This window comes from Hyperolius riggenbachi, chromosome 5 (genome assembly GCF_040937935.1).
Source record: "Hyperolius riggenbachi isolate aHypRig1 chromosome 5, aHypRig1.pri, whole genome shotgun sequence".
In the NCBI taxonomy this organism is placed as follows: Eukaryota; Metazoa; Chordata; class Amphibia; order Anura; family Hyperoliidae; genus Hyperolius; species Hyperolius riggenbachi.
In genome coordinates, this window is record NC_090650.1 from 443,093,618 (window position 1) to 443,113,574 (window position 19,957).

The following is a 19,957-nucleotide window of genomic DNA, read 5'->3' on the forward strand; positions in this document are numbered from 1 at the left end:
GGAGAACGCTCAGACGCACGGCCCGCTCCACCAGACAGGGAGCAGCTAGCATTCATACACCTCCAGGCTGAGGGTCTGACAGCTGCTTCTAGCAGAGAGGAGGAGGAGGACGCTCAGAAGCACGGCCCGCTCCACCAGACAGGGAGCAGCCAGCATTCATACACCTCCAGGCTGAGGGTCTGACAGCTGCTTCTAGCAGAGAGGAGGAGGAGGACGCTCAGACGCACGGCCCGCTCCACCAGACAGGGAGCAGCTAGCATTCATACACCCCCAGGCTGAGGGTCTGACAGCTGCTTCTAGCAGAGAGGAGGAGGAGGACGCTCAGAAGCACGGCCCGCTCCACCAGACAGGGAGCAGCTAGCATTCATACACCTCCAGGCTGAGGGTCTGACAGCTGCTTCCAGCAGAGAGGAGGAGGAGAACGCTCAGACGCACGGCCCGCTCCACCAGACAGGGAGCAGCTAGCATTCATACACCTCCAGGCTGAGGGTCTGACAGCTGCTTCTAGCAGAGAGGAGGAGAACGCTCAGACGCACGGCCCGCTCCACCAGACAGAAAGCAGCTAGCATTCATACGCCTCCAGGCTGAGGGTCTGACAGCTGCTTCTAGCAGAGAGGAGGAAGAGAACGCTCAGACGCACGGCCCGCTCCACCAGACAGGGAGCAGTTAGCATTCATACACCTCCAGGCTGAGGGTCTGACAGCTGCTTCTAGCAGAGAGGAGGAGAACGCTCAGACGCACGGCCCGCTCCACCAGACCAGGGAGCAGCTAGCATTCATACACCTCCAGGCTGAGGGTCTGACAGCTGCTTCTAGCAGAGAGGAGGAGAACGCTCAGACGCACGGCCCGCTCCACCAGACAGGGAGCAGCTTGCATTCATACACCTCCAGGCTGAGGGTCTGACAGCTGCTTCTAGCAGAGAGAAGGAGAACGCTCAGACGCACGGCCCGCTCCACCAGACAGGGAGCAGCTAGCATTCATACACCTCCAGGCTGAGGGTCTGACAGCTGCTTCTAGCAGAGAGGAGGAGGAGGAGGAGAACGCTCAGACGCACGGCCCGCTCCACCAGACAGGGAGCAGCTAGCATTCATACACCTCCAGGCTGAGGGTCTGACAGCTGCTTCTAGCAGACAGGAGGAGAAGGACGCTCAGACACACGGCCCGCTCCACCAGACAGGGAGCAGCTAGCAGTCATACACCTCCAGGCTGAGGGTCTGACAGCTGCTTCTAGCAGAGAGGAGGAGAACGCTCAGACGCACGGCCCGCTCCACCAGACAGGGAGCAGCCAGCATTCATACACCTCCAGGCTGAGGGTCTGACAGCTGCTTCTAGCAGAGAGGAGGAGGAGAACGCTCAGACGCACGGCCGGCTCCACCAGACAGGGAGCAGCTAGCATTCATATGCCTCCAGGCTGAGGGTCTGACAGCTGCTTCTAGCAGAGAGGAGGAGGAGAACGCTCAGACGCACGGCCGGCTCCACCAGACAGGGAGCAGCTAGCATTCATACACCTCCAGGCTGAGGGTCTGACAGCTGCTTCTAGCAGAGAGGAGGAGGAGGACGCTCAGAAGCACGGCCCGCTCCACCAGACAGGGAGCAGCTAGCATTCATACACCTCCAGGCTGAGGGTCTGACAGCTGCTTCTAGCAGAGAGGAGGAGGAGAATGCTCAGACGCACGGCCCGCTCCACCAGACAGGGAGCAGCTAGCATTCATACACCTCCAGGCTGAGGGTCTGACAGCTGCTTCTAGCAGAGAGGAGGAGAACGCTCAGACGCACGGCCCGCTCCACCAGACAGGGAGCAGCTAGCATTCATACACCTCCAGGCTGAGGGTCTGACAGCTGCTTCTAGCAGAGAGGAGGAGAACGCTCAGACGCATGGCCCGCTCCACCAGACAGGGAGCAGCTAGCAGTCATACACCTCCAGGCTGACGGTCTGACAGCTGCTTCTAGCAGAGAGGAGGAGAACGCTCAGACGCACGGCCCGCTCCACCAGACAGGGAGCAGCTAGCATTCATACACCTCCAGGCTGAGGGTCTGACAGCTGCTTCTAGCAGAGAGGAGGAGGAGAACGCTCAGACGCACGGCCGGCTCCACCAGACAGGGAGCAGCTAGCATTCATACACCTCCAGGCTGAGGGTCTGACAGCTGCTTCTAGCAGAGAGGAGGAGAACGCTCATACGCACGGCCCGCTCCACCAGACAGGGAGCAGCTAGCATTCATACACCTCCAGGCTGAGGGTCTGACAGCTGCTTCTAGCAGACAGGAGGAGAAGGACGCTCAGACACACGGCCCGCTCCACCAGACAGGGAGCAGCTAGCAGTCATACACCTCCAGGCTGACGGTCTGACAGCTGCTTCTAGCAGAGAGGAGGAGAACGCTCAGACGCACGGCCCGCTCCACCAGACAGGGAGCAGCTAGCATTCATACACCTCCAGGCTGAGGGTCTGACAGCTGCTTCTAGCAGAGAGGAGGAGGAGAACGCTCAGACGCACGGCCGGCTCCACCAGACAGGGAGCAGCTAGCATTCATACACCTCCAGGCTGAGGGTCTGACAGCTGCTTCTAGCAGAGAGGAGGAGAACGCTCATACGCACGGCCCGCTCCACCAGACAGGGAGCAGCTAGCATTCATACACCTCCAGGCTGAGGGTCTGACAGCTGCTTCTAGCAGAGAGGAGGAGGAGGAGGAGAACGCTCAGACGCACGGCCCGCTCCACCAGACAGGGAGCAGCTAGCATTCATACACCTCCAGGCTGAGGGTCTGACAGCTGCTTCTAGCAGACAGGAGGAGAAGGACGCTCAGGCACACGGCCCGCTCCACCAGACAGGGAGCAGCTAGCATTCATACACCTCCAGGCTGAGGGTCTGACAGCTGCTTCTAGCAGAGAGGAGGAGAACGCTCAGACGCACGGCCCGCTCCACCAGACAGGGAGCAGCTAGCATTCATACACCTCCAGGCTGAGGGTCTGACAGCTGCTTCTAGCAGAGAGGAGAACGCTCAGACGCACGGCCCGCTCCACCAGACAGGGAGCAGCTAGCATTCAAACACCTCCAGGCTGAGGGTCTGACAGCTGCTTCTAGCAGAGAGGAGAACGCTCAGACGCACGGCCCGCTCCACCAGACAGGGAGCAGCTAGCATTCATACACCTCCAGGCTGAGGGTCTGACAGCTGCTTCTAGCAGAGAGGAGGAGAACGCTCAGACGCACGGCTCGCTCCACCAGACAGGGAGCAGCTAGCATTCATACACCTCCAGGCTGAGGGTCTGACAGCTGCTTCTAGCAGAGAGGAGGAGGAGAACGCTCAGACGCACGGCCCGCTCCACCAGACAGGGAGCAGCTAGCATTCATACACCTCCAGGCTGAGGGTCTGACAGCTGCTTCTAGCAGAGAGGAGGAGAACGCTCAGACGCACGGCCCGCTCCACCAGACAGGGAGCAGCTAGCATTCATACACCTCCAGGCTGAGGGTCTGACAGCTGCTTCTAGCAGAGAGGAGGAGAACGCTCAGACGCACGGCCCGCTCCACCAGACAGAAAGCAGCTAGCATTCATACACCTCCAGGCTGAGGGTCTGACAGCTGCTTCTAGCAGAGAGGAGAACGCTCAGATGCACGGCCCGCTCCACCAGACAGGGAGCAGCTAGCATTCATACACCTCCAGGCTGAGGGTCTGACAGCTGCTTCTAGCAGAGAGGAGGAAGAGAACGCTCAGACGCACGGCCCGCTCCACCAGACAGGGAGCAGCTAGCATTCATACGCCTCCAGGCTGAGGGTCTGACAGCTGCTTCTAGCAGAGAGGAGAACGCTCAGACGCACGGCCCGCTCCACCAGACAGGGAGCAGTTAGCATTCATACACCTCCAGGCTGAGGGTCTGACAGCTGCTTCTAGCAGAGAGGAGGAGAACGCTCAGACGCACGGCCCGCTCCACCAGACAGGGAGCAGCTAGCATTCATACGCCTCCAGGCTGAGGGTCTGACAGCTGCTTCTAGCAGAGAGGAGAACGCTCAGACGCACGGACCGCTCCACCAGACAGGGAGCAGTTAGCATTCATACACCTCCAGGCTGAGGGTCTGACAGCTGCTTCTAGCAGAGAGGAGGAGAACGCTCAGACGCACGGCCCGCTCCACCAGACCAGGGAGCAGCTAGCATTCATACACCTCCAGGCTGAGGGTCTGACAGCTGCTTCTAGCAGAGAGGAGGAGAACGCTCAGACGCACGGCCCGCTCCACCAGACAGGGAGCAGTTAGCATTCATACACCTCCAGGCTGAGGGTCTGACAGCTGCTTCTAGCAGAGAGGAGGAGAACGCTCAGACGCACGGCCCGCTCCACCAGACCAGGGAGCAGCTAGCATTCATACACCTCCAGGCTGAGGGTCTGACAGCTGCTTCTAGCAGAGAGGAGGAGAACGCTCAGACGCACGGCCCGCTCCACCAGACAGGGAGCAGCTAGCATTCATACACCTCCAGGCTGAGGGTCTGACAGCTGCTTCTAGCAGAGAGGAGGAGAACGCTCAGACGCACGGCCCGCTCCACCAGACAGGGAGCAGCTAGCATTCATACACCTCCAGGCTGAGGGTCTGACAGCTGCTTCTAGCAGACAGGAGGAGAAGGACGCTCAGACACACGGCCCGCTCCACCAGACAGGGAGCAGCTAGCAGTCATACACCTCCAGGCTGACGGTCTGACAGCTGCTTCTAGCAGAGAGGAGGAGAACGCTCAGACGCACGGCCCGCTCCACCAGACAGGGAGCAGCTAGCATTCATACACCTCCAGGCTGAGGGTCTGACAGCTGCTTCTAGCAGAGAGGAGGAGGAGAACGCTCAGACGCACGGCCGGCTCCACCAGACAGGGAGCAGCTAGCATTCATACACCTCCAGGCTGAGGGTCTGACAGCTGCTTCTAGCAGAGAGGAGAACGCTCAGACGCACGGCCGGCTCCACCAGACAGGGAGCAGCTAGCATTTATACGCCTCCAGGCTGAGGGTCTGACAGCTGCTTCTAGCAGAGAGGAGGGGAACGCTCAGACACACGGCCTGCTCCACCAGACAGGGAGCAGCTAGCATTCATACACCTCCAGGCTGAGGGTCTGACAGCTGCTTCTAGCAGAGAGGAGAACGCTCAGACACATGGCCCGCTCCACCAGACAGGGAGCAGCTAGAATTCATACACCTCCAGGCTGAGGGTCTGACAGCTGCTTCTAGCAGAGAGGAGGAGGAGAACGCTCAGACGCATGGCCCGCTCCACCAGACAGGGAGCAGCTAGCATTCATACACCTCCAGGCTGAGGGTCTGACAGCCGCTTCGAGCAGAGAGGAGGAGAACGCTCAGACGCACGGCCCGCTCCACCAGACAGGGAGCAGCTAGCATTCATACACCTCCAGGCTGAGGGTCTGACAGCTGCTTCTAGCAGAGAGGAGAATGCTCAGACGCACGGACCGCTCCACCAGACAGGGAGCAGCTAGCATTCATACACCTCCAGGCTGAGGGTCTGACAGCTGCTTCTAGCAGAGAAGAGGAGGAGAACGCTCAGACACACGGCCCGCTCCACCAGACAGGGAGCAGCTAGCATTCATACACCTCCAGGCTGAGGGTCTGACAGCTGCTTCTAGCAGAGAGGAGAACGCTCAGACGCACGGCCCGCTCCACCAGACAGGGAGCAGCTAGCATTCATACACCTCCAGGCTGAGGGTCTGACAGCTGCTTCTAGCAGAGAGGAGGAGAACGCTCAGACGCACGGCCCGCTCCACCAGACAGGGAGCAGCTAGCATTCATACACCTCCAGGCTGAGGGTCTGACAGCTGCTTCTAGCCGAGAGGAGGAGAACGCTCAGACGCACGGCCCGCTCCACCAGACAGGGAGCAGCTAGCATTCATACACCTCCAGGCTGAGGGTCTGACAGCTGCTTCTAGCAGAGAGGAGGAGGAGAACGCTCAGACGCACGGCCCGCTCCACCAGACAGGGAGCAGTTAGCATTCATACACCTCCAGGCTGAGGGTCTGACAGCTGCTTCTAGCAGAGAGGAGGAGAACGCTCAGACGCACGGCCCGCTCCACCAGACAGGGAGCAGCTAGCATTCATACACCTCCAGGCTGAGGGTCTGACAGCTGCTTCTAGCAGAGAGGAGGAGAACGCTCAGACGCACGGCCCGCTCCACCAGACAGGGAGCAGCTAGCATTCATACACCTCCAGGCTGAGGGTCTGACAGCTGCTTCTAGCAGAGAGGAGGAGGAGAACGCTGAGACGCATGGCCCGCTCCACCAGACAGGGAGCAGCTAGCATTCATACGCCTCCAGGCTGAGGGTCTGACAGCTGCTTCTAGCAGAGAGGAGGAGGAGAACGCTCAGACGCACGGCCCGCTCCACCAGACAGGGAGCAGCTAGCATTCATACACCTCCAGGCTGAGGGTCTGACAGCTGCTTCTAGCAGAGAGGAGGGGGACGCTCAGACGCACGGCCCGCTCCACCAGACAGGGAGCAGCTAGCATTCATACACCTCCAGGCTGAGGGTCTGACAGCTGCTTCTAGCAGAGAGGAGGGGGACGCTCAGACGCACGGCCCGCTCCACCAGACAGGGAGCAGCTAGCATTCATACACCACCAGGCTGAGGGTCTGACAGCTGCTTCTAGCAGAGAGGAGAACGCTCAGACACACGGCCCGCTCCACCAGACCAGGGAGCAGCTAGCATTCATACACCTCCAGGCTGAGGGTCTGACAGCTGCTTCTAGCAGAGAGGAGAACGTTCAGACGCACGGCCCGCTCCACCAGACAGGGAGCAGCTAGCATTCATACGCCTCCAGGCTGAGGGTCTGACAGCTGCTTCTAGCAGAGAGGAGGAGGAGAACGCTCAGACGCACGGCCCGCTCCACCAGACAGGGAGCAGCTAGCATTCATACACCTCCAGGCTGAGGGTCTGACAGCTGCTTCTAGCAGAGAGGAGGGGGACGCTCAGACGCACGGCCCGCTCCACCAGACAGGGAGCAGCTAGCATTCATACACCTCCAGGCTGAGGGTCTGACAGCTGCTTCTAGCAGAGAGGAGGGGGACGCTCAGACGCACGGCCCGCTCCACCAGACAGGGAGCAGCTAGCATTCATACACCACCAGGCTGAGGGTCTGACAGCTGCTTCTAGCAGAGAGGAGAACGCTCAGACACACGGCCCGCTCCACCAGACCAGGGAGCAGCTAGCATTCATACACCTCCAGGCTGAGGGTCTGACAGCTGCTTCTAGCAGAGAGGAGAACGCTCAGACGCACAGCCCGCTCCACCAGACAGGGAGCAGCTAGCATTCATACACCTCCAGGCTGAGGGTCTGACAGCTGTTTCTAGCAGAGAGGAGGAGGACGCTCAGACGCACGGCCCGCTCCATCAGACAGGGAGCAGCTAGCATTCATACATCTCCAGGCTGAGGGTCTGACAGCTGCTTCTAGCAGAGAGGAGAACGTTCAGACGCACGGCCCGCTCCACCAGACAGGGAGCAGCTAGCATTCATACACCACCAGGCTGAGGGTCTGACAGCTGCTTCTAGCAGAGAGGAGAACGCTCAGACACACGGCCCGCTCCACCAGACCAGGGAGCAGCTAGCATTCATACACCTCCAGGCTGAGGGTCTGACAGCTGCTTCTAGCAGAGAGGAGAACGCTCAGACGCACAGCCCGCTCCACCAGACAGGGAGCAGCTAGCATTCATACACCTCCAGGCTGAGGGTCTGACAGCTGTTTCTAGCAGAGAGGAGGAGGACGCTCAGACGCACGGCCCGCTCCATCAGACAGGGAGCAGCTAGCATTCATACACCCCCAGGCTGAGGGTCTGACAGCTGTTTCTAGCAGAGAGGAGGAGGACGCTCCGACGCACGGCCCGCTCCACCAGACAGGGAGCAGCTAGCATTCATACACCACCAGGCTGAGGGTCTGACAGCTGCTTCTAGCAGAGAGGAGAACGCTCAGACGCACGGCCCGCTCCACCAGACCAGGGAGCAGCTAGCATTCATACACCTCCAGGCTGAGGGTCTGACAGCTGCTTCTAGCAGAGAGGAGAACGCTCAGACGCACAGCCCGCTCCACCAGACAGGGAGCAGCTAGCATTCATACACCTCCAGGCTGAGGGTCTGACAGCTGTTTCTAGCAGAGAGGAGGAGGACGCTCAGACGCACGGCCCGCTCCATCAGACAGGGAGCAGCTAGCATTCATACACCCCCAGGCTGAGGGTCTGACAGCTGTTTCTAGCAGAGAGGAGGAGGACGCTCCGACGCACGGCCCGCTCCATCAGACAGGGAGCAGCTAGCATTCATACACCCCCAGGCTGAGGGTCTGACAGCTGTTTCTAGCAGAGAGGAGGAGGACGCTCCGACGCACGGCCTGCTTCACCAGACAGGGAGCAGCTAGCATTCATACACCACCAGGCTGAGGGTCTGACAGCTGATTCTAGCAGAGAGGAGGGGAACGCTCAGACGCACGGCCCGCTCCACCAGAGCAGCTCCAACATCATCGATCACCAACAGGCTCCCCCAAATCACTTCCCTATAAAGATACACACACACGCTCTATTTGTGTCGCACTTCAGTACTGAGTATGATGTCGCAGGTGACACTTCAGGGAAAGAAGCTCAATCGCTCTGACATATCACAGCAAAACGCACTGCAAAGGAGGCGGGAAGGAACGCTGCGATTGGCCATCACTGATCCGACGTTTTGGGGTCACCTGTCCCCACGAGGGCTTCCATCTATTTTGTGTGCATAGCTATACAGCCGCTCAGTGAGGCTGAATGTGTGATGCATTGCCTAAGTGGATCCTGTCACTACAGCTTGCATGCAAATTGTATGCAGACTGGAACTAGAACAATCATCAGCAAGCACATTTGCCTGGCCTAATCCCAATCCGCATATAATTTGCATTTAATCTGCATGCAAGCTGGAATAATTAGTATCTCATTGACCGCCTCTACTTGTCTGCTCGTTGAGAATGATGACGCCTCTCTCCAGCAGGGCGGAGAACAGATGTGTACAGCCGCATGGTTCCCGCCATCTCGCTCACCTTGGCTCCCATTGGACAGTATCCTTTGAGGAAGTCCTGGCAGATCTCGGCCTTCCGGGAGACGTAGACATGGCTGTATGGACAGTCCGTTTTATGACAGATCCCCCGCAGGAAGTAAGAGCACACCGGCATCTGCAGAGAGAGGAGACACAGAGTACCCGTTACAGCCAATCACAGGAGACTCAGAAGCAATACAATATCTCTGCATTTTCTCCATCTATGACCAGATCACTCCCCCCACATCTGACAGCAATGTCTATCTCTGCTGTGCTTTACAAGCCTCTACATAACCACTGCTCGGAGGTGCCAAAATGTGCAGAAAACTATTTCAAAATAGTTTCCTTTTTGACCTGAAGAAGTGGGATAGGCTTGCGAAACACGCTGTCCTTGTTTGACCCCAAAGAATCAGGACAGACCAGTGAAATGCGCTATCCTCGTTTTTGTGCAATAAAATGGAACATTTCCACCAGTAATAATACCTCTCCTTTTAAACTATTTGTACATTGTGATCGGGGGCGCAAAAATAACCTTTGCAAGGGAAGCAGCCACAGGGGGAGCCTTAGGAGAAGAAGCCTGGGGGGGGGGGGGCGGGGATTGTCCTGTGGTTCTGGGCCCGACTAGGGCCGTCTTGAGCAAAAGGGGGCGCAGCGCAGGAAGAGGAAGACTAGGACAGGAGGACCCAACAACCCCCCCTCACCTCGGGTTCTCCCTTCAGCGCTCCCCCGTCCAGAGATGGCGGCAGTGGGCATGGAACGCAGACTCACCTCTTCCACGTTCCATGTGAGGTCCACTCTTCTATGCAGAGCCTCACTCTACTTCCTGAGCTAATCAGGAGCATGGAATGCTAAGAGGTGAGTCTGCGTTCCCTGCCCACTGCCGCCATTTCTGGAGGGGGGAGCCTGAGGTGAGGGAGGTGGGCCCCCTTCCCCGCATCTGTGTGAGCCTGCTGCTCCCTCTTTGGGCACATATTACTGGCTACCTATACTGGGGGCACCTATAGCTGGCTACCTATACAGGGGGCACCTATAGCTGGCTACCTATACTGACGGCACCTATAACTGGCTACCTATACTGGGGGTACCTATAGCTGGCTACCTATACTGGGGGCACCTATACCTGGCTACCTATACTGGGGGCACCTATACCTGGCTACCTATACTGGGGGCACCTATACCTGGCTACCTATACTGGGGGCACCTATAGCTGGGTACCTATACTGGGGGCACCTATACCTGGCTTCCTATACTGGGAGCACCTATACCTGGCTACCTATACTGGGGGCACCTATAGCTGGCTACCTATACTGGGGGCACCTATACCTGGCTACCTATACTGGGGGCACCTATACCTGGCTACCTATACTGGGGGCACCTATAGCTGGCTACCTATACTGGGGGCACCTATACCTGGCTACCTATACTGGGGGCACCTATACCTGGCTACCTATACTGGGGGCACCTTTAGCTGGCTACCTATACTGGGGCACCTATAGCTGGCTACCTATACTGGGGGCACCTATAGCTGGCTACCTATACTGGGGGCACCTTTAGCAGGCTACCTATACTGGGGCACCTATAGCTGGCTACCTATACTGATGGCACCTTTAGCTGGCTACCTATACTGACGGCACCTATAGCTGGCTACCTATACTGGGGGCACCTATAGCTGGCTACCTATACTGGGGGCACCTATAGCTGGCTACCTATACTGGGGGCACCTATAGCTGGCTACCTATACTGGGAGCACCTATACCTGACTAACCTATTCTGGGAGCACCTATACCTGACTAACCTATTCTGGGGGCACCAACCACTGGCTATCGATACTGCTCTGGAGGCACCTAAAACTGGCTGCCTGGCTGTTCAGGAGATACAAGAGTAAACAGACTCTGTATTGCATTATAATGACATTATTGATCAGGGCACAACATGAGGCAGTTACTTATTGAAAGGGACATTGATATTATAATCAGGCAAGACAGGTAAAAACCTTCTCGCTTGGTAAAAGTGGACCTGAACTCAGAACTTCCCCTCTGCTCTAAAAGATCAGCAACAGCATAATAACCTTAACAGAAAAAAAACATGTATTTGTTACAGCTCACAGTGCTCCTGCAATAAATTTGCAGTGTGTCTACTTCCTGCTTTCATGAAAACAGACATAGGGTTAACATCCTGTGTTTATCAATGAACTCTCTGCCGTGGCAGTCAGCTGACGCAGCTGAGGGATCAAATTACAACTTGTGATTAGTCACAGATGAAGGGAACTAAAGTTGAAGAGAAATCGAGAGCCCAATATGGTGTAGTATGTCAAAATTGATTGGATAAATGAAACAGTGAGATGGTAATACTCACAAACACGGGTTACCACCTAGGTAACCACTCATTAGGCAGGTGAGGAGATTAGACCTGTCCTCACTCAGGATTAAGAAGTCGCTCTCTGTAGATAGGAAGAAAGGGGGTAGCTCACCCCTCCACCTGGGGTGGACTCAAATATATTGGTAGGTGAACAGAGGTGCCAGAAGGATAAAAGTACATAAAATTTTTAAAAAATTGCTGGGAGGAAGTGGTGGACTCGCCTCCGTTAAAGCAGACACCAAGGACTGTAAATATATAGATATACACATTTATTCAAAATACCCCAAAGATGCAACGCGTTTCGCGGGCACAGCCCACTTCTTCAGGCAATAAGCAGGGGATAAACAACAGCAATTCAGTTATAGCAAGCAGAGGTGCTCTGCTTGCTATAACTGAATTGCTGTTGTTTATCCCCTGCTTATTGCCTGAAGAAGTGGGCTGTGCCCGCAAAACGCGTTGCATCTTTGGGGTATTTTCAATAAATGTGTATATCTATATATTTACAGTCCTTGGTGTCTACTTTAACGGAGGCGAGTCCACCACTTCCTCCCAGCAATTTTTTAAAAATTGTATGTACTTTTATCCTTCTGGCGCCTCTGTTCACCTACCAATACAGATGAAGGGGAATTAGACAGGCTAAGCTCTCTAAATACATACAGGGTGCATTTCTCTCTGTTTTCCTTCTGTCCTGTGCGAGAGTTCAGCTCCACTGTAAGGCAGCTCCGGGCCACAGTACTGTGCGATCCGCTGCATGATAGTCTGACTCCTTCGCAATGTCAGGGCTGTAAAGCGCGGGGATTAATGGGGACACAATCACCTCCCGGAGCCGACTCCTCTGCACATTACAATGTGATCAGGAATGGATAATACTCTCGTAAACGCAGGTGATGGGGCTCTCAATCACAGGCATCTTTCTGCGGCGCTGTAAAGCTGACAAACCTGTATCCTCGTATCAGAGAGACGCCAGCGAGGGACACACAGAGACGCCAGCAAGGGACACACAGAGACGCCAGCAAGGGACACACAGAGACGCCAGCGAGGGACACACAGAGACGCCAGCAAGGGACACACAGAGACGCCAGCAAGGGACACACAGAGACGCCAGCAAGGGACACACAGAGACGGCAGCGAGGGACACACAGAGACGGCAGCGAGGGACACACAGAGACGGCAGCGAGGGACACACAGAGACGCCAGCGAGGGACACACAGAGACGCCAGCGAGGGACACACAGAGACGCCAGCAAGGGACACACAGAGACGCCAGCAAGGGACACACAGAGACGCCAGTGAGGGACACACAGAGACGCCAGCGAGGGACACACAGAGACGCCAGCAAGGGACACACAGAGACGCCAGCGAGGGACACACAGAGACGCCAGCAAGGGACACACAGAGACGCCAGCGAGGGACACACAGAGACGCCAGCAAGGGACACACAGAGACGCCAGCAAGGGACACACAGAGACGCCAGCGAGGGACACACAGAGACGCCAGCAAGGGACACACAGAGACGCCAGCAAGGGACACACAGAGACGCCAGCGAGGGACACACACAGACGCCAGCGAGGGACACACAGAGAGGGGCTGCTCTGTACACAGATACTGATACCCGGCCCCCCCCTCCAGGACACACAGGGGACCTCTGTACACAGATACTGATATCCGGATCTCCCCGATGTGAAGCTGACAAGCCTGTATCCTCGTACCGGAGACGCCAGCGAGGGACACAGAGAGACGCCAGCAAGGGACACACAGAGACGCCAGCAAGGGACACACAGAGACGCCAGCAAGGGACACACAGAGACGCCAGCCAGCAAGGGACACACAGAGACGCCAGCAAGGGACACACAGAGACGCCAGCAAGGGACACACAGAGACGCCAGCGAGGGACACACAGAGACGCCAGCGAGGGACACACAGAGACGCCAGCGAGGGACACACAGAGACGCCAGCGAGGGACACACAGAGACGCCAGCAAGGGACACACAGAGACACCAGTAAGGGACACACAGAGACGCCAGTAAGGGACACACAGAGACGCCAGCAAGGGACACACAGACGCCAGCGAGGGACACACAGAGACGCCAGCGAAGGACACACAGAGACGCCAGCGAGGGACACACAGAGACGCCAGCAAGGGACACACAGAGACGCCAGCAAGGGACACACAGAGACGCCAGTAAGGGACACACAGAGACGCCAGCGAGGGACACACAGAGACGCCAGCGAGGGACACACAGAGACGCCAGCAAGGGACACACAGAGACGCCAGTAAGGGACACACAGAGACGCCAGCGAGGGACACACAGAGACGCCAGCAAGGGACACACAGAGACGCCAGCGAGGGACACACAGAGACGCCAGCGAGGGACACACAGAGACGCCAGCGAGGGACACACAGAGACGCCAGTAAGGGACACACAGAGACGCCAGCAAGGGACACACAGAGACGCCAGCAAGGGACACACAGAGACGCCAGCGAGGGACGCACAGAGACGCCAGCAAGGGACTCACAGAGACGCCAGCGAGGGACGCACAGAGACGCCAGCGAGGGACACACAGAGACGCCAGCGAGGGACACACAGAGACGCCAGTAAGGGACACACAGAGACGCCAGTGAGGGACACACAGAGAGGGACCTCTGTACACAGATACTGATACCCAGGCCTCCCCAGGGCTACTAGCTAGTGTACTGGTTGAAGGACATCCGAGGTGACATGTGACATGATGAGATAGACATGTGTCTGTACAGTGCCTAGTACACTAATAACTATGCTGTGTTCCTTTTTTTCTTTCTCTGCCTGAAAGAGTTAAACATCAGGTATGTAAGTGGCTGTTCCTGTCTGAGTCAGGACTGGGTCAGACTACAGTGTAACCCTCACTGATAAGAAATTACAACTATAAAATACTTTCCTAGCAGAAAATGGCTTCTGAGAGCAGGAAAGAGATAAAAAGGGTCAATAGTTAATAGATTTTAGCTCTGGCACACTTCAATGAATATATAATTGAGCAAAAACAACAAAACAGTAAAAACGTAAAAAGTAGATTTAAATATAAAATATATAACTGTGGAATATCTTAAAAAGTCATTTTTAGGAGGAAGAGGAGGATAGATACAATTATTTATTTAATTTGTTTATTTTCACCTCAGGTGTCCTTTAAGGGCTCCGCCTCTGACCTGGGTTTGAATCTAAACTGTCCCTGTTCAGTAAGCTGCACCTATTCAGTACATAGTCCTCGGGCAAGCCTCCCTAACACTGCTACTGTCTATAGAGCGCGCCCTAGTGGCTGCAGCTCTGGCGCTTTGAGCCCACCAGGTGGAAAGCGCAATATAAATGTTATTTGTTGTGTCGTTCTGTCGAGGGACGCTTTGTACACAGGTGAGATGGAACTCGTTCAAAACGAGCAACTGATCCCCACAAGCCTTATTGCACGCATCCAACGTGGTTATATCTGGACTGCGGATGCCTCGCCACTCATATAAAGAACGCCCGGCACCCACACTGTGCCATGTCAGGTGCTGTGCTCAATGCAAGTGCAATACATAGCAGAGAACCAGTCCTAAAGCTGGCTATACACCATGCAACTTTGATTGTACAATCTAGCCTAAAGAATCTGCTCAAAGTGTGCCTACCATTATAATACACAGATTGGATACAACAGCAGCACAATCAGGATTGTATGGTGTAGGACAGACTCACATTACCAATAATACTGGGCGTTTCCCCGTCGTTCTGTCGCTGAGGGGAGGGGCATGGAAACGCCGGTAACAATACACACGTGTGGGGTCAGTGATGGCGGACATGTTACACTGGCCGGGGGTTGTGCTCAGCGGGCACCCATTGTAGGGTCACTTTCCTGCCACCCTGTGCCAAATCCTCATAGGAACTCTGCTCACCACCGCGCTACTGTCACAGCCAGACGCATTCACCCCCCAGCGTCTGTTCTAAACACTCCCAGACACTTGTGTGATTAGAACCGCCGGCCCTTCCATACTGCGTGCGTTTCCAGATGATCTATGAAATACATGTGTTTTCCCAACCGCACGGCATCGTTACCAACAGAGTAGTGCGCCCCGCTGTACAGCCAATAAGGAACGCCTGCTGCATATTTCCCTCATCTGCGATTAGGTTGAGGCAGGGAACACACTTGACTGTTTTCGTGCGCGTTTTCTGCACAGAAAAACTGAGAACTCTTGTTAATCAATGTCCCAGTTCACACTTAAAGAGATTCTGTAACGAAAAAAGTTCCCCTGGGGGGTACTCACCTCAGTAGGTGGAAGCCTCAGGACCCTATTGAGGCTTCCCCTATCCCTCCTGTGTCCCACGGCGGTCTCGCTGCAGCCCCCGGAACGCACAGGTGACAAATTCGACAGCCTGTGGAATATTTACCTTCCCGGCTCCAGCGGGGGCGCTGTTGCGGCTCTCTGCACGTAGTTAGGCGAAAATAGCCGATCTCTGTCGGGTCCGCTCTACTCACAGGTGCAGGAGACTTGCAGGAGACTTGCACCTGCGCAGTAGAGCGGCCCGACAGCGATCGGCTATTTCCGCCTATCTCCGAGCGGAGAGCCGATACTGCGCCTGCACTGGAGCCGGGAAGGTAAATATTTACATCCCCGCTGTTCGGGGAGCTTTTTCACCGCCGCCGCCGTGGGACCGAGGAGGACAGGGGAAGCCTCAATAGGATCCGGAGGCTTCCCCCACCCAAGGTGAGTACCCCCCAGGGGAGGTTTTCTCATTACAGGTTTTCTTTAAATGTTTTTGTTTCGCGGGCAGAAAAAAACCTGACATCCTGCATCATGATTCTGCACATTTTGTCAGTTTTCTGTATCACTTACATCAGCTGCTGTGAAAAAACGAGTGCGTTTCCCTGCATAGAAACACACTTGGTGTGCAGAAAGCGTAAGCAGAAAAACGCATGCAGAAAACTGAAAGACAAGTTTGTTCCCTGCTTGAATGTCAGTGCATGCAGGGTACATGGTAAACGTGGTGCCATGCAATTTGTTCAACATCTTCCATTTGAAAAATTTCCTGCGTTCCCCCTTCGTCGGAAACTGTAATCGCACGTGTAATCACGGTGTGCACGTAAAGTAGTGAAAATCACAACTGTGATCACGGTTTTCAGTGTGGAGTGTGCGTTACTCTCCCTGAGAATAATTCCAGATGTCAGGCAGATTGCAAATTGTAGCGCGGTCTTGGACCAATCGAAATCAACAGGAAGTGCGTTTGGCAAAACAACGGACCCGATCCAACTCACTTTTCATCCTAAGTTTTTTCCTAGGAGATCATTGTGACATCTTCTGTTTAACATGACTTCTCAGCCCTCTGCAACTGATAGAAGCACCAAATAGCAGGTGAACAAGTCCTGCCAAAACTATTCTGAGTGTTATTTGCTTGCTGGTGGCTTAGAAGGCATTTTATTAACAAGGCGGGAAAATATCACCTATGGGATAGGACCGCCTAACGCCGATGGGTGTAAAGTCCTGGGGCTGGCTTTTGCAGGAGAGTGCGCATCTCCGCTTGGTAGGCGGAGCTTGGCTCGGCCTTCAGTCTCCCAGCGCCGATCGCCGCTCAGAGACTGTTAGACGGCGAAAGTGCTGCGATCTACAGCAGCGCTGTACTGGGGACAGCCGTGGCACATGGCTGTCCCCCTGGGAGACTCTGCGGTGATTGGCTGTCATAGGCTGAAGCCTATGACAGCCGATAACGCTGATTGGCTGGCGGGGGGAGGGAGGGACGGGAATAAATTATTTAAAAAAAACAGTGACATTTATTAACAAAATAAAGACAAATATTTACAACAACAAAAAAATAAACATTGGGGGGCGATCAGACCCCACCAACAGAAATCTGTGTTGGTGGGGAAGAAAGGGGGAGATCACTTGTGTGCTGAGTTGTGCGGCCTGCAGCGAGCCCTTAAAGGGAACCTAAACGGAGAAGGATATGGATTTTTCCTTTTAAAATAATACCAGTTTCCCGACTCTCCTGCTGATTCTGTGTCTCTAATACTTTTAGTCACAGCCCCTGAACAAGCATGCAGATCAGGTGCTCTGACTGAAGTCAGACTGGATTAGCTGCATGCTTGTTTCAGGTGTGTGATTCAGCCACTACTGCAGCCAAAGAGATCAGCAGGACTGCCAGGCAACTGGTATTGTTTAAAAGGAAACATCCATGTCCCTCTCAGTTAAGGTTCCCTTTAAAGCTGCAGTGACCATTTTTGTAAAAAATGGCCTGGTCTTCAGATAAAGCCTGTGGTCCCAAAGTGGTTAGGACTTCCGTTGCGAACATCAAAATCTATTTTCCTACTCTCCTGGGCCTTCTTCCAGCCCTGAGCAGCCATCTCAGCCCCTCTCCGCAGCCCCGGTCCTCCTCGGTGTCCCCGCTGGGCGCCCACAATAATGGCGACCCGCCGGCGGGGTCGGCTCTTCTGCACACAACTACTGAGCATGCTCAGTACGCTCCAGATGATTTGGATGCCCGCACATGAGTGCCCATACAGGCGCAGTATAGCCGACCCTGCCAGCGGGTCGCCATCATTGAGGGCAGCCAGCGGGGGCACCGAGGAGGACCGGGACTGGGGTGGGAGGGGCTGAGACGGCTGCTCGGGGATGGAAGGAGACCCAGGTGAGTAAACAAATAGATTTTGATGTTCGCATCGGAAACCCTTTAAAGTGAATCGGAACCGCATTTAAAAAAATGAGACAGATAGTTACCCAAGGAGAGGGAAGGCTCTGGGTCCTATAGAGCCTTTCGGCTCCTCTCCCGGTCCCCTCGTTCCAGTGCTGGCTCGCCCGGTAGCATGATGTGACTAAATTAGTCAAATATTCCTTTACCCGGCCGAAGGAGGCTTCAGAAGTCTTCAGGGAGCCCGAGTGCTCCTGAAGAAGGGCCGCCCTGTACTGCACCTGCACAAGCACGCTCTCTTGCACGCTCACGCCTGTGCAGTATGGAGCCGCACGTCTTCAGGAGGACACGGCTCCCGAAGACTTCCAAATACCCTTCCGGCGGGGGATTGAAACGGGGAGGAGCCAGCACAGGATAGAGAGCACCGAGAGAGGAGACGGAAGGCTCTATACAACCCAGAACCTTCCCTCTCCTTAGGTAAGTATTTGCTTCATTTGCTTTAAAATGCGGTTTCCATTCACTTTAAGAGAAAACGTGATTTGAATGGGCCCAATGACTGCTGGGGCCTCGCTGGAGTTTTCCTCTGATAGTCTTCAGTGGGTCGGTTATCATAAATTTCTGACATCCCCCGAGATGGACAGACTGACTACTCTTCCATATGAATCTATCTGCCCCTAGATCCCCAGCAACTAACAGCTGCCTGCTCCTTCCCAGTGTGCTTGAAATACTCTGACTTGTGGTCACTGGAGTTGGGCCGAACGGTTCGCCTGCGAACGGTTCCATGCTAACTTCAGTGGTTCGCGTTCGCGTCCCGCAGGCGAACTTTTGCGGAAGTTCGGTTCGCCCCATAATGCACCATGAGGGTCAACTTTGACCCTCTACATCACAGTCAGCAGGCCCAGTGTAGCCAATTAGGCTACACTAGCCCCTGGAGCCACTCCCCCCCTTATAAAAGGCAGGCAGCGGCGGCCATTACGCTCACTCGTGTGCCTGCATTAGTGAGAGTAGGGTGAGCTGCTGCAGACTGTCTCTCATAGGGAAAGATTAGTTAGGCTTAGCTTGTTCCTGGCTGCATACCTGTTCTGTTCTGTGAACCCACCACTGCATACCTGTTCTGTGAACCCACCACTGCATACCTGTACTGTGAACCCACCACTGCATACCTGTACTGTGAACCCACCACTGCATACCTGTTCTGTGAACCTGCCACTGCATACCTGTTCTGTGAACCCACCACTGCATACCTGTTCAGTGAACCTGCCACTGCATACCTGTTCTGTGAACCCACCACTGCATACCTGTTCAGTGAACCCACCACTGCATACCTGTACTGTGAACCCACCACTGCATACCTGTACTGTGAACCCACCACTGCATACCTGTTCTGTGAACCCACCACTGCATACCTGTACTGTGAACCCACCACTGCATACCTGTTCTGTGAACCCCCCACTGCATACCTGTTCTGTGAACCCACCACTGCATACCTGTTCTGTGAACCCACCACTGCATACCTGTTCTGTGAACCCGCCACTGCATACCTGTACTGTGAATCCACCACTGTATACCTGTTCTGTGAACCCACCACTGCATACCTGTTCTGTGAACCCACCACTGCATACCTGTTCAGTGAACCTGCCACTGCATACCTGTTCAGTGAACCTGCCACTGCATACCTGTTCAGTGAACCCGCCACTGCATACCTGTTCTGTGAACCCACCACTGCATACCTGTTCTGTGAACCCACCACTGCATACCTGTTCAGTGAACCTGCCACTGCATACCTGTTCTGTGAACCCACCACTGCATACCTGTTCTGTGAACCCACCACTGCATACCTGTTCTGTGAACCCACCACTGCATACCTGTTCAGTGAACCCACCACTGCATACCTGTACTGCTCAGTGAACCCGCCACTGCATACCTGTTCTGTTCAGTGAACCCGCCACTGTATAC

General features: G+C 55.3%; 1 protein-coding gene across 2 annotated transcripts in view; it reads right to left on the reverse strand.

Moving 5' to 3' along the window:
• Positions 1-19,957, reverse strand: part of ZC3H3 (zinc finger CCCH-type containing 3) — a 367,048-nt gene that overhangs the window by 88,701 nt on the left and 258,390 nt on the right. For both annotated transcript variants that reach the window (XM_068238126.1, XM_068238125.1), the window contains exon 9: positions 9,023-9,154. In XM_068238126.1, coding sequence (XP_068094227.1) covers positions 9,023-9,154 — 132 coding nt within the window. The remainder of the gene's footprint in view (positions 1-9,022; positions 9,155-19,957) is intronic.